Consider the following 13536-nt stretch of genomic DNA (forward strand, 5'->3'; position numbering starts at 1 on the left):
GAGGAACTGTGAGAGAGAGAAAGGGCCAGGGTGAACTGGACATGGGCAATGGCAACGACTTATGATCAGACGGGATTGACTGACTGCCTGGGCAGATATGCTGCAATTCTTGCAGTCTTACGATCGATCGATCAGGATGGATACCTATCCATGCATACATGTGCCAGTCTCGGAGATATATCTACGAGAAGGGACCAGAAGCCAGCAGGAAAGCCCTATTTTGGAGCAGGTAATCTCTGCTCTAGGTCATTTGCAGACCGGATTGGAAAGATATTGATGACGATGATGACAATCGACGAGAGCGTCTATGGCCGGTTTGCACGATTCTGTGAATCGTAAAATTTTCTCTCTTGGCTTTCTATGTGGTTTTGCTCTTGCCTCTATTCTGCCCCTCCCAGAGTCCGGTTCATGCTCGTCATCGCATTGAGGCAGAGACGCCTGAGATTGCTTGAAGATCCCTCTCGCGCGCGTTTAAGTCTTGCCTTCCCGTCCCAAGGTATCTAGGGGCATGGAGTGAGGGATCAAAAATGTGTTCCTCCGCTACCTAGCGAAAGGCCGTTTCGCTAGCCGTTTCGCTAAGGCTAGCAGGCCCTACATCAACCCATTGTATCCCCTTTATTAGAGACCACTTTCCACACAGTCGGGCGCTGTCACAAGGCATTGGATACACATCGGTGGTGGGAAATCAAATTCCATGACAGAGCATGTATCTTGAGCCAGCCCGAGGAGGAATAATGCCGCTTTTCGCAGACAGTTCCTGCTTGACTGACGGGTTGTGTTTGATAAGCGACACAGCTGATAGTCCAACTCATCTCTTGAACGTTCGTTGTGCGGCTTCTGCTTGCACGTGTGCTGAAGTATATGTGAAATCGCTCATCGCCTCGTCAACCATTGTCCCAAACTCCTGTCCCACGCTTCTATCCTGATAGGCATCTCCATCTGCCAAAAAGGGTTCTTGCATACGTAGTCGGCGTACCGCTCGTAGATGCCCTTCATGAGAACGTCCGTGTTGGGCATGCTCGGGTCGGTGAAGAGGAGAAACTTTGTCCCGCTCAGCGTCTGGAAGACCGTGAGGCGGAAGAATGAGGATTCGAGGGACTCGATGCCCGAGGGCGGCACGGTCGGGTCTGGGTACGTCCAGTTCCTCCCTGACGGTGCGGTGCCCGAGGAGGACGTCACGGGGAGCTTGGGGGTGAGGGAGCGCGTGATTGCGTGCACGCCGTGGAATGTGCCGGCCAGGACGAGGTAGTCGTTCGTGGTGAGCGTCGAGGTGCCTGGTAGTCCCAGCGTGCCCACCGTCTGGGCTTGACTCTGGCCCGCGAGGCTGCCGGCGCTGGTGCCCGGGGTCGTGGTCGGGAAGGTGCGGTGGTAGATGAGCGAGCCGGCTTTGGAGATGATGAGGAGGGCGAAGACGGGCCTGTGCGCGCAAATATTGAATTTAACCAAAGATGGTCAAAAAAATAATCTCCATGGACCTCAGAGGCATTGAATGGAAGGGGGGAAACAAGACGATCGAGGTACATTTCCACACCGCGCCCCGACACCAGGTTGAACTTACATTGTGACTCTGTGAAGAAGTGGAACGAGCAGATGGGAGGAAAGGTCTGCTCTCAAGGGTGTGGCATCTCCGCTGTCGCCATCGCTAACCCGGTCACTGCATCAGGTATCAGTGGTTGCCATGGAATGGGTCAGTCAAGTGAGAACGAGGAGCGAAGATGTGTGCAACATTCTGTGGGGTCTGGGGGCGATCATCGCTCCCCCGCTTACACCTTCCATCAAAATCAATGCTCGACGGTCGTCCCAGATGTATTCATAGACGTCTATTCATTGAATCTACGAGGATATCGGAGCGACTGAAGATCTGACCAAGCCCCAGATCTCGCACTGTTGGTCGTGCTTGCAAGTAACACGCAGGCAGAAAGCGCTGGCCATAAGTCTGTCTCGCCCAGGCTATCTGCATGTATAAATCGTGACAGATTGCGGCTCAAAACAAGTATCATAAGTGCGTCTTCTACTTTCCCTCTGCACTTCCAGGCCTTGCTCGGCCAGGACGGTCGAGAGGCACTCTATCGCGTCTCCTGGCTCCCAGTGGCTAAACCACTCTCAACCCACTCTCATCTTGTCCTCCCTCTTCCCGACCTCCGTCAGCCACTGTATCAGCTCGTCTGGCTCCCTCCTTGGGTCGGTAGGGGTTGCGCCAGACATAGTATAACCCGTTTGCTCAGTCAGCGCTCCGTCTCTAAGTCCCTCTCCCACTTTTTGATGTCAAGATGGGGTTTTAAGCTCTTCGACCACCGTCTGGGGCTTCTCCTGCGAGGCCGTATCGTCCCGGCGCATAGTGAAAAGGTGGTAGTCGAACATCGACGTCCGTAAGAGCTCGATCAGTTGAGAAGGCCAGATCTCTGTCTTCCACTATACTACCCCTCCGAGTGGACACGGGTGTTGTCTGTCCGCGCATCCGCATCTGGCGCCTGAGAGGATCCTCCTTCGCCTTCCTCAAGTCCACGTCACTGACTGTCATCCATCACCCTCCTGTATCTTGCTGCTCTGAAGCGTCAACGGTGTCTGCTCCTATGTCGCAACCACGCCTCCGTCCATGCCCTATCGATCTTCGACTCGTTTCCCTACAGAAGGGTTAGTGACGCAGGTAAAGCATCTCTGAGAAACCTGAATTCTTTGAGATCATCGCACGAGGAGTTTATACTGTTATTCCCTCAATACAGTGGTCGAGCGGAATCCAGAAGTGTAGCCATTTCTAGTGCGGTAGATGAATATAGGATATAGTCGCAGATGGCAGTCCAGCTCAAGAACTCCACGCGGAGGACGCCAAGGCTGCACAGGGGTGGTGGGGGCGGCTCTCCTGCTGCTTGACGCGTTGGCGGCTGCGCCTGCGTCTGTGCCTGCATCAACCTTCAGGTTCCGCCAGCAAGAGTGAATCTAGCTTCCAGATCACTTCATTCCAACTTCCTCCGTCCACACCCTCTATTCTAATTCCTCACAGTCCACTCTCACTCTGAAACCCAAGTGGCCTTTTTGTCAACTCCCAGTTCGACCAGGAATCATTGACGTAATTGTGAAGTTCCGGTTCACACAACACCGCCAATATGGTGCTCGAGGCGACCATGATCGTTGTTGACAACAGCGAGGCCAGCAGGAATGGCGACTATCTGTATGTGAGGACTAGAAGTCATATACGAGTAGCTACTTATTGTCCGCCAGACCCAATCGATTCTCAGCGCAGTCCGAAGTTGTTTCACTCATTTTCAACGCAAAGACCTCCTCAAATCCCGAATCCGCTGTCGGTATCATGTCCATGGCTGGGACGGGTCCCAAGGTCCTTACAACCCCCACGAACAACATTGGTGCCATCCTGGCTGGCCTACATGAGACCAAGATTAAGGGCCACATAAGGTTAGGTACGGCTATCAGCGTGGCAATGCTGGCCCTCCATCACAGAGCAAACAAATCCCAACGACAGCGGATCGTCGTTTTGATATGTAGCGAACTGGATCCGAAATTCGGGGATAAGAACGACACAGAGAAGGAATTGATCAAGCTGGCCAAGAAGTGCAAGAAAAACAACGTCTCGGTCGATTTTGTGGCCTTTGGTGATGCCGTTGAATCAAGTACGAAATCAATACTGGAGAAATTTGTGGAAGCCGTAGGTGGCTCGTCGGGAGAAGGAAATTACCTTGCCGTCATCCCACCGGGACCGGGTTTGCTTAGCGACAGCCTCATCACTACGCCTATCGTCAGCATGGGTGGAGATATGGGAGCTGGAGCTGGTGGTATGGAAGGGATTGAGACTGGCGGCGGCGCTGGTCGATTCGATGAATTTGGCATCGATGCAGCGGCGGACCCAGAACTCGCCATGGCTTTGCGGATGAGTATGGAAGAAGAACAGCATCGTCTGGAAAGAGAGCGTATAGCACGTGAGGAGGAAGAGAGACGGAATGCGGATAGGATGGAGACCATCTCTGAAGAAGGCCAGGGTCAGCAGCAGGGCACAAATGAGGAAAGTCAGGACGGCGCTGGGTCCAAACAACCGCGGGTAGAGGATGATAAGCAGGAGTGATATCCGTCGACTTTGTATTTGTATTTGGGGAACATGGAATAAACCGTGCAACATTTATGGTCTGCTTGACAGATCGGAGGAAATACCACTGAAGGTGTCAAGCTATTCGGAGGGACTTTGGTCTACCCCAGCACACTATCAACTTCTGGCGAGATTCTTTATGGTTTTCCATCATTTCCTCCGGCCAACATTGCTCCAAGACACGAATTATATCCTATTCCATCCAGAACCAACCCCTGTGGTGTTCCAACGGGCCCGCGTTTCCTTGATTCGGCGCTTGCAAAGCAATGTAGATAGATGAGTCGTACGTGGAAAAGCGAATACTATCCACTCTGGTGACCACGATGGGGGTGGAAGTGACACCATAGACAAACTAGCCCCTTCGGTGTGCGCAGGAGACGATCCCCGTAGAGGATACTTCCGCACGACAAGACTTTCCGCAACGTGATGTTGACTCTGACCTACGTCGCAAGTGATCCATTCTGACGATTGCTGGATCGGTTGGTTGATGAAGAGTCGCGTGCAACCACTGCATTCTTCTTCGCAAAGAAGTAAATCTCGATGCGGCGTGCAGGTGTTGTCGGCCCAGTATTTCCGCACGATCATCCCATCCTGGATACCTCTACCAGGACAGGATTGAGGGCACGCATTCTTCTCCGTGCGAAGGGGTATGCGACGCGGATTGTTGGGTATCGTCATTACGCAACATGCCCGCTCTCTCCACGTTTGTGCGTTTGTGCGTGTGATGTGGTGTGGTATGTGTGTATTATGTATGATCGGTATATCACCGTGCACCTGCTCCTCCTCCACCTCCAGCACCACCCATGATCCTCTCCTCCCGACTCCTCACAATCCTGGCCTTGTCCCCAGGTAGCGGCTTGAGCTCGTCGTTCGGATCGATCGCCACCTGCGCCCCTGCGGCGGCGCCCACGTCGGCGCCAGATCCGCGCATGTTGCGTGCGTCGCCGGCGGCGGTGGTCGTGGTCGTCATCATCCTCCCGTCCACGCCCACGCCTGGCCCCGCGCCGCCGTTGCGGAACAGACCTTCGGGATCCTCGCCGGTCTTGAGGTACCTCGCGTAGGCCAGGCGGCGGAGGTACGCCTCCTCGAACGCGGCGATGTCTTCGTTGGTGACGGTCAGCGCGGTGGGTTTACGCCGCAGCATGGCTGCTGGTTCGAGGATGTGATATATATGATGGTGTGCGCGCGCGCGTACAAGGACAAGAGAGGGGACGGGTTCTCTGGGGAACTGGTGGATATGTCTTTCTATGTATGGTACGGATGAAAACTTGGACGGATAGGAATCTGTCGAGAGGGTTTTGTGTCGAAGGATAAAATCGATCGTTTTGTGGCTGTCGCCTGCGACGATATTGAGGATAATGATATTGGTTAGATGTGGTCATGCACAAGTGGCGTTGTGTTCCATCCCGCACTGACTTCAAGGTTGTTTACTAGGTACCTAGCGAGTATTGTACTTGCATGGTGGGTCCCCTAACTAAGAACCCCAGGGGCCGGCCCGCCTAATAATTACCAACTCCATCTTGAGCGGATCTGGTCAGTCAGTTCCAACCGACCAACCACACACACGTCTTGTCCCTACTCGGAGGTACACCTGCTAATGCAACACGCGCTCCCTGTCCACAGACCCAGACAAAACCATTGCCCTACCCAGTCTACGACGACGACCACCACTCTCCCAATCCCGTCTCATTAAAAACCGCGCAGTCATCCAAATGTCCCCGACTCGCGAGACCGGAATCCAACAGGCCATCACGGACTACCGGACGCGCAAGTATCCGTCGATCCGCGCGTGCGCGACCGCCAACGAGGTCAACTACGCGACGCTCAGCCGCCGACTCAAGGGCAGCACGCAGTCGGCCACGCTGTCGCACGAGCCGCAGCAGCTGCTGTCCAACGCGCAGGAGGTTACGCTGAAGGGGTGGATCCTCGACCTGGAGGCGCTCAGCGGCAAGCCGTTGAGCTTCGATTCGGTGAATAAACTCGCCGGTATCTTGAGCACGACGACCGGAGGGTCCGGTCTGGTCGGTCATAACTGGCTGCCACGGTTTATTCGACGGCACCCGGACATTCGCTCAAAGGTCGGACCGCAAAAGACACCAAAGCAGTAAAGAAGACGGCGGGAACCAGAAAAAAACCAATCAAAAGTGCACACGACACATTCACATTCACATTCATGGCCAGGGAACGGATATTTGTCTTGTCTCCAGTAAAACGACGCTACACTCGCCCCCTTTCGACAATATGAGCACTCATCCACAACAGGCCCAGCATTCTCTTTCGATCATAATGGAGATGACGCGTCCGAGGAGAAGATACCATTAATCGCCTGTCTTTTCGCGGTCAAACATGACCCAGCACGCCCAGTTAAGCGTCGAAACAGGGCAGACCAAGACAAGGCAATCCAATGCCGACGAGGCATTCGCTTGTATGGAGAGAATACAAAGCAAGCTCCTTTTTCTTGCTGGGCGACAACCACCACCACCATGATGATACCTAGAATGCTTGAGGCACTCATGCATGTATACGCCCACAACGATAAAGGGGGACAATGGTATTTGGGGGCATCTCGAGCTTGAAGATTATGTGACGAGGGCGATTTTCTCAGCGAGACCGTGCAACATCAATGTTGGCTTATAAACTGATCCCGATCCAGATCACGATACTGCTGGTGGACCTGGACTCACTCGGGACTCGTATAGTGGAAGTGTTTGGCCAGATGGTGATGGTTCATGGGTTTGTTACGGCTGGAAAGCGGCCTATATGCTGGTGTGGACAGCCTCGTTGATTCATATCGTTATGGACCAAGAGTCTCATGAATGGCACTAGCAATACGCAAAGCAAAAGAAGCAAGAGCAGGCCCAGAGTCGACTAACCAGTTCTCCATATTATCATTAAGTATTATATCCCCAGGGGAATCAACCAGTGATTCGACACCTTGGTCTCCAACACAACTGTTGCACTGTTGGCCGGAATCAATCTCCATGTCCCACGGCCTCGACGTCAGGTTCTTGCCGTCTTCTCCAGAAGATTGGGGCCAGACGCTTGTTCCGCCTGCGCGATTGAGTTGCCTTTTCGTCTTCATCTTCGGTGTCGCTGAAGTTAGAGACATTCTCTATCGCGTGACGGTATTTTTGCCTGCGCTCTTCGAGCTCCATTGCCCTTTTCTCGACATCTTGCCTGTGGGCGTCCCTGACCTCTCCAACCGTCATGCCCTCGGTCAAATGCTTCGAAATGTCCTTCAAGCGTGGCTTGTGCATAAAATTCTTGAGTCTTTCGTGTCGCCATTTCTCCCTAGCCTTCTCCGCTGCACGTCTCTGTGCTTCTTTCTTGTTGGAGGCGTCTACCAAAACCTTGCCTCCTTCCTCCTTGTCCTTGGTGGCTTTCTGAGTAGCTGACAGTTGCTCGTCGGATTTTGCAGTTTCGAGTTGATCCTGATGCTTTTTGCGGTTGCGTGGATATTGAGGCAGGTCGAGGAACAAGAGTTTGATCAGGTCGTAGAGGTTCAGCGCCACAAAGCCGCAGATCCATGTGAAGGCGAACAGAGGGAGAAGAAGTATGCCCAGGAGAAGCTTGCCCGCGATGTTTCTACGGTCCTTCATTGCCACCACTCTCCAGGCGACGAGGACACGGCCGGAGGGATAACGCACAAACCAGTGTTTACACTTCTGTCCAACTTTTCGCCATTGGCTTTCCGAGTGCTCGGTAAAGCCAGCCTCATCTGGTAGATCAAAAACCCACATTTTCCATTTTGCAATCTCCCTCATAAAGGTTCCAGCGTTGAGAACAAACGCAAGGGTGGCAATCAGTGCAATAATCGCAGCGGTCACAAACGAAACGGCGGTACTGTGTGAAGGGGCTCCACCCATGCTGAAAATGCTTGACGCGAAGCTGAGCGGTAAGAAGACGACGGTGGCGTAGGTGAAGATGCGCACATCGTCCGCAGATCGATTTGACACTCGTGCTTCCTTAAGTTGCAAGTCGTCAATAAGCCACTCTCGGAGTTGTTTGATATGATTCAGTTTCGCCTCGACCTGGTTCTTCAGAACAGCCATGTTTTGAACATTTGCTTTGGCTCGGCGACACCAAATAGAGACCTCAAGGGCATACGCAGCTTCATCATCACGCGTCCAACGAGGCTGAACTTCGCGTGCATTTGCTCGGTTTTCCCACTTGTCGGCAACATTTCGCACCGCTTCAAGGTTCTCGAGAACGTGACGGAGAAATTTGACCGTTTCGCCATATCGGAAGTAGGTTGTCTTGTTCGTCTCGAAGGTCTCTCGAAAGGTGTCATAGGCAGTGGCAGTGTACCGTCCATTGCGCTGTGACCAGGTCAGCTTCGACGTCAGGATTAATTCAACGGACATATACCGACATCTTCACCAAGGACACCCGAAACGACTCTCAAAATATTTTGTGTCTCCTCACATACAATCCTGGTCGCTCCCTCAAACCACCTTGCTTCCAAGATCTTGCGCTGGCTGTGTTCAGTGTCTCTATTCCCTTCTCCGGTAGGCCTCATTAGATTGAACGAGTTCACATCGGCAAACCATCGATCTTCGGTGTCACATTCTGGCAGATATACTGCGGCATAACAGGTCCAGTATCGGTCATAAAGGTCACCATCAAAACGGAAAGAAATTGCGCATTTCTCGATGCAATTTGTCTCGTCGCCCGGCAGTCGAAATGGCTTTCCCGAGAATATAGACTGACTGCGTGGATCTTGCTCGTCATCGGAATCATCATCATCAGTCGGAGCTGACCAGTCAGAAATGACTCTGTAGAAGCCAATATGCAACTCGGTGATCCAAGAATTGATGGACTTGTGCGTCTGCGATATCTCGTCAGAAATGAGCTTTACAGGCCTTCCAGGGAAATGTCTGTACATCTTCACGGTGAAATACGTCTCGTGACTGGTGGCGAGCCAGGAAAGTCGCCATTGAGTATCGCTCTTTATCTGGAACAGAAAGATAGAGCTTGTTTAAGCTGTCAGTAGAGCAACAGGTAGATGGCTCTCAGTGAGAAGCAGATCGGTGGCCGTACCGCTAATGAGAACCTTGGTCCACACTCGTATACGTATCTGGATGTCAGATGTCAATGTCAATCCCTAGGCTTGAAGCACTTTCTCACAACTCACATCAGCCTCTTCTTCACATCATTCTTGGTCCTAGTCCTGGATGTGCGCTCAAGAAGCTCCCAAGCGTTAGGGATGAATTCTTGAATCCGCGACTGACGCTTGCCGGCCCTGATCACGTCGACGACACTTCCAAGCCGTTCATTGTCAGCATCTCGAAAGAATTCGTCGCTATCACGATCATATAACTCAATAGCTTCGTTGAAAACGGCATAGGGGAAATTGTCGTCGCCATGATTCAAGGCTCTGAGAGTGTCCAATCTTAAGCGTACTGTTTCTTTGAGGTCATCTGGTATCCCATAATCCCCGCCCGACCTGTCCGCCAAACGCTCCTGTTTCGCGAAATACCTGTGAGTGTCAGTCGTCTCTCGGACATTCTCCAATGAAATTCTACAGTACCATGGAGGGTCAAACAACCATTCTGGTTCGCACACCTCAGTCAAGTCGACCACGTTGGCTCTGTCAACATTTGTAATGTTGTACAAGCCAGCCTTCGTCTTGGACCGGATGGCTTTGTAAGCCTTTTTCCAAAGTCTCTCGTCGAAGGTGACGCCATCTCTAGAACCGTCAGAGAGAGTGGAAATCTGTTTTGGGTAGAATGCAATCAGGTTTCCATAAGTTACCCTGAATAGGTAATAGGGCACCCCAAAACCGGCATTTGGAAGGTCTCCATGCCTGCGCTGAGGCTTCTTGTCTTTTGGGTCTACCTCTTCAGCCATCAGTCCGCTGCGCAAGACACACCCCAGCAGAACAGTTGTACACGTAGAAGCCATTGCTGCTGGGTCTTTCGATTTATCGAGTGAGATCTTGCTGTCAGAAGCCAAAATAAGGGCCAAGCTGTATCGGAGGGGTTTCCTCCAAAACGCCTCCAGTTGAAACTGTTGCGCCTCAACGGCATTCGACCACTCTTCAAGTCGGTATGGAGGGCGATCGGTATCAAAGAAACCGAGGTCGAACTTGGGGCAAAGTATCATGGATTCCGTATACCTGAAAGAAATCAGCTCAACACTCCAAGTCCATCGAGAATCAAATGACATATATACCAATTCCATCTCGGCCGCTCCTTAGCACAGCGCTTGATGGCCAGGAGTCTCTTCTTGTTATGTTTCACTTGTTCCACCAACGAACCGGAAATCGGTGTGTGATTCTTGAACTCGACAGATTGGATCGTCGTCTCAACAGAAACCTTCTCGATCTCGAAAGAGAAGCATTCCAAGATCTTCTCCCGAAGAGTAGAAGGGGCTAGCTCTTTCGCAAGACCCGTGCTTTCCAAACCGTCCATAAGTTCCTTTGTGATAGACCGTAGCGCAGTCCACATGGCAACGTCGCCATGTGTTTGAGAATCAGTATTTTCTGCTCGAATTTCGTTTAGGATGCTGAAGACGGTATGAAGAGCCTGCCAATACTGAATAGATTCACACAGATCGTACTCGGGGGTCGATACTTGCTCGTCCTCTCGGTAACTGGGATCCCACCACGACACTTGTATAGTCTCTCGACCCGACTCCCAGAGGCCAGAGTTTTTGTTTCGGGTCTCGTGAAGTGCCTTCAGCCAAGGTAGAAGTGTGTTTTTAAGGGTGGCCAGAACAAAATATCGGCCCATCGGAAACTCCACATAGAAATCAAAAAGTTTCAAGAAGTTTGTAACGGTGTGAAGATGATCGTCCTCAGGAGTGTGCTTAGCACCTGAAGCGTTGTAAATGTCGGTCCACAATCCACTCTGTGTCTTTTGGGCGACTTCAAAACACCTGAGCACCAGTGTCAGACAGGTCGAACGGGCATGCTCCTATTTTAGGACGGAAATTTACCACGCTAGATGACCTTTGCAGATTCTCTCAATGCTTGAGAGTAGGGAAGCTTTCAGCGAGTCGTCAATGATGCCTTCTTGGCTCATAAGAAGCCGATGCATACAACCGAGAAAACGGAACTGATACCTGTGCAGTGGGATTAGAACCGATACAACCGACAGGAACGACCCTTACAGAGTGGCTGAAGGAAGCATGGACACATCTCGCAGGTCTTCAGTACAGAAGAAGTAAGCACAATCGGCGTCTCTTTTCCCAGGTACGGCAATGGGCACCACTGTTAAAATGTGCTGCAAGTATCGACGAAAGAGGAAATTGGTTCGCTGGTCTGGAAGATCCTGGATCCATCTTCCAGGGCAGTTATGACCCAAGTACTCATGGGCATCCACGTAGCCACAAACTTCAAGAATTAGCAGATCCAGGGACAAGAGTTGCTTCACGATGCGGCTCACCTCGTCGAGTCTTGGGGTCTGCTTGTAACATTTTGAACTTGTCGGCAACAAGTGTCTTCATTTCTTGCTCATATGCTTCGCCCGCGCTTCCCCATAGAATGTCTGAGAAATCATCGGTTCTGGGAACATGATCATCTAACCACCAGCACGACCTCCATTCAATCCCAAACAGACGATGAGAGCAAAAGGGGTCGCCTCCAAGATTGTGGAAGGGGACCTGAAACATGACGCGAGCCTCGCCCTCTGGAGAAAGTGATTGCTGGTCCTTGGGGCGATTGGCTCCCATCACGAGATCCTCTAATGTGCCATGCTGTAAATCTTCTCGTGCAGGGGCCACGTGGTATCCAGGAACTCCCTCTTGTAAGAGCTTGTTTGCCTGCTCACTATCGTTGTTGGCTTTAGCATTATCGTAGGCTGTCAGGAATGCTTCCTCATGGCGGCGTTGCGATGCATAGAAACCATCACTTAGTGGCCTCATGATTTTCAAGTCATATACCTGGTCTCTTGTCCATCGTTCATAGTTAAAATCATAAACAGCCGTCAGCTCTCGTTTCCCACTCGGGGCAACCTTGGTGGGCAGGAGATGGTAAATGGCATTTGTCCGCTCGTCCTCTTTGCCCATTCTCAGCCTTGCGGGAGAAGGAGCAAGATTTGGTTCACTGCAAGACTCAAGCAGATCTTTCGCAGTGACAGGTAAGAGTGTCACTGGATGTCCATGGTCTGTGTATAGGGAGGCGCTGAAATTGGCATAACCGCCAGCATTGCCGCAGAGGACGATACAGGTATTACCTGAGACGGATATCCCTCCCTGGAACTCCGTGGGGCTTCGATATTGGGAATCTTGATAAAAGTCTCGCGAGGTATCCAGAGCAAAACTCAGGTCAAATACCAGATCTACCGTGGCTTCAACACTGCCTCTGTTAGAGAGCACACATTGATGCACAACTTTCCCATCCACAACAGCAAACACCATTTCGACTTCAATATCCTCTGCGGTGTATGAGAGCTTCGGCCACCTGTCATGGATGTACGAAACAGGGCGGAAATTTTTGTCAGGCAAGACCGATCGGTTATTCAGGCGCAGCCCGATGCCTGGACAGGAGCCTTGGGTAATGTGGGCTAATTCGAAGATGTCCGAGTTGGGACGAACGTAGATTACTCCTCTCGGACCAAAATCCAGCATGCGCCTCACCTGAATGAGTTCTCCAAACTCGCTGATGTACCCGACTGTGCCCTGTCCATCGCCGAAAGCGATGTCTGTCCTTATAGCAGGTTTCAAGTCTTGTGGCGGCTCGAGGACGCAACCTTGTCCGAGATTGCATTGTTGTTTCGTTGAGGCGGTTGAAGGAGAGGAGTGGCTTGAAACTGAGCCTGCAAACACATCGCCCAATGAGCAGTGGGCGGAGAAGTCAAGAGGCACGACGAACCTTGAAGTGTCCTCCCACTGTTTTGTGCATTCAATGTATCGTCCGTTGTTGCAGTCGACTCCGCTGGGTCACTGTTGAGCTGCAAGGACATGTCGCGACATCCTGGCACAAGGTACCTGGCAGAGGAAGGGTTGCCTTGGAGAGTTTCCTGCTCCGTGTCTTGATTGACGCGGTCGCCAGTCATCTTCCCAACGATACCGTCGATGAGAAGTCTCTGACTGCGGCAGTTGGCCGACAGAAAGGCGAAGGGATCCCATCCGGACGAACTTCAGCTCCAGAACTCAGGCCTGCAGTAAGGCTGGCGCCAGTGAGCCTCAAGCGCGAGATGGCGGCTGAGGGGCAAGCAACCTGGCCGCCAATCGCTACACATTTGGTTCGCTGCCCCATGACTGGTGTGAGAGAAGACCAGAGGCTGCAGAGATAGCGGCACCAGCCTCTCTGAAATCGCTCGATGACTTACAGCTCCACGGCAGACTTATGTCAAAACGTTCAGGGGAGGTAGTAATTTGCGTAGTAGGGCGGACCCTGAAGAATGAGTGAAGTTTATACTGAGTCCTACTGTACCTCGTACTCGGTACGGAAAGTGAGTGCCTGCTCCTAGTGCCTGCTTGTGCGACACAGTGCG

General features: G+C 52.1%; 5 protein-coding genes across 5 annotated transcripts; 2 read left to right on the forward strand and 3 right to left on the reverse strand.

Annotated features, from left to right (window-relative positions):
- Window positions 1-808: 808 nt before the first annotated feature.
- AYO20_06668 (hypothetical protein) lies at window positions 809-1486 on the reverse strand (the record flags this gene model as incomplete). Its single annotated transcript, XM_022644957.1, has 3 exons — window positions 809-904; window positions 964-1417; window positions 1476-1486. The coding sequence occupies 3 exons, from the start codon at window positions 1484-1486 to the stop codon at window positions 809-811; spliced, it is 561 nt and encodes a 186-aa protein (XP_022499032.1).
- Window positions 1487-3104: 1618 nt separating this feature from the next.
- On the forward strand, window positions 3105-4075 carry AYO20_06669 (hypothetical protein; the record flags this gene model as incomplete). Its single annotated transcript, XM_022644958.1, has 2 exons — window positions 3105-3169; window positions 3220-4075. The coding sequence occupies 2 exons, from the start codon at window positions 3105-3107 to the stop codon at window positions 4073-4075; spliced, it is 921 nt and encodes a 306-aa protein (XP_022499033.1).
- A 784-nt stretch (window positions 4076-4859) lies between these two features.
- AYO20_06670 (hypothetical protein) lies at window positions 4860-5240 on the reverse strand (the record flags this gene model as incomplete). The annotated part of the gene is made up of 1 exon (XM_022644959.1): window positions 4860-5240. One exon carries the CDS (start codon window positions 5238-5240, stop codon window positions 4860-4862), a length of 381 nt encoding a protein of 126 aa, XP_022499034.1.
- A 568-nt stretch (window positions 5241-5808) lies between these two features.
- On the forward strand, window positions 5809-6204 carry AYO20_06671 (hypothetical protein; the record flags this gene model as incomplete). Its single annotated transcript, XM_022644960.1, has 1 exon — window positions 5809-6204. One exon carries the CDS (start codon window positions 5809-5811, stop codon window positions 6202-6204), a length of 396 nt encoding a protein of 131 aa, XP_022499035.1.
- Window positions 6205-7068: 864 nt separating this feature from the next.
- On the reverse strand, window positions 7069-13095 carry AYO20_06672 (hypothetical protein; the record flags this gene model as incomplete). Its single annotated transcript, XM_022644961.1, has 10 exons — window positions 7069-8415; window positions 8526-9050; window positions 9137-9173; window positions 9231-9575; window positions 9627-10214; window positions 10271-10975; window positions 11036-11161; window positions 11210-11432; window positions 11485-12855; window positions 12912-13095. The coding sequence occupies 10 exons, from the start codon at window positions 13093-13095 to the stop codon at window positions 7069-7071; spliced, it is 5451 nt and encodes a 1816-aa protein (XP_022499036.1).
- Between the last annotated feature and the right edge of the window lie 441 nt (window positions 13096-13536).

This window comes from Fonsecaea nubica (assembly GCF_001646965.1).
Source record: "Fonsecaea nubica strain CBS 269.64 chromosome Unknown Scaff43, whole genome shotgun sequence".
Taxonomy (NCBI): domain Eukaryota; kingdom Fungi; phylum Ascomycota; class Eurotiomycetes; order Chaetothyriales; family Herpotrichiellaceae; genus Fonsecaea; species Fonsecaea nubica.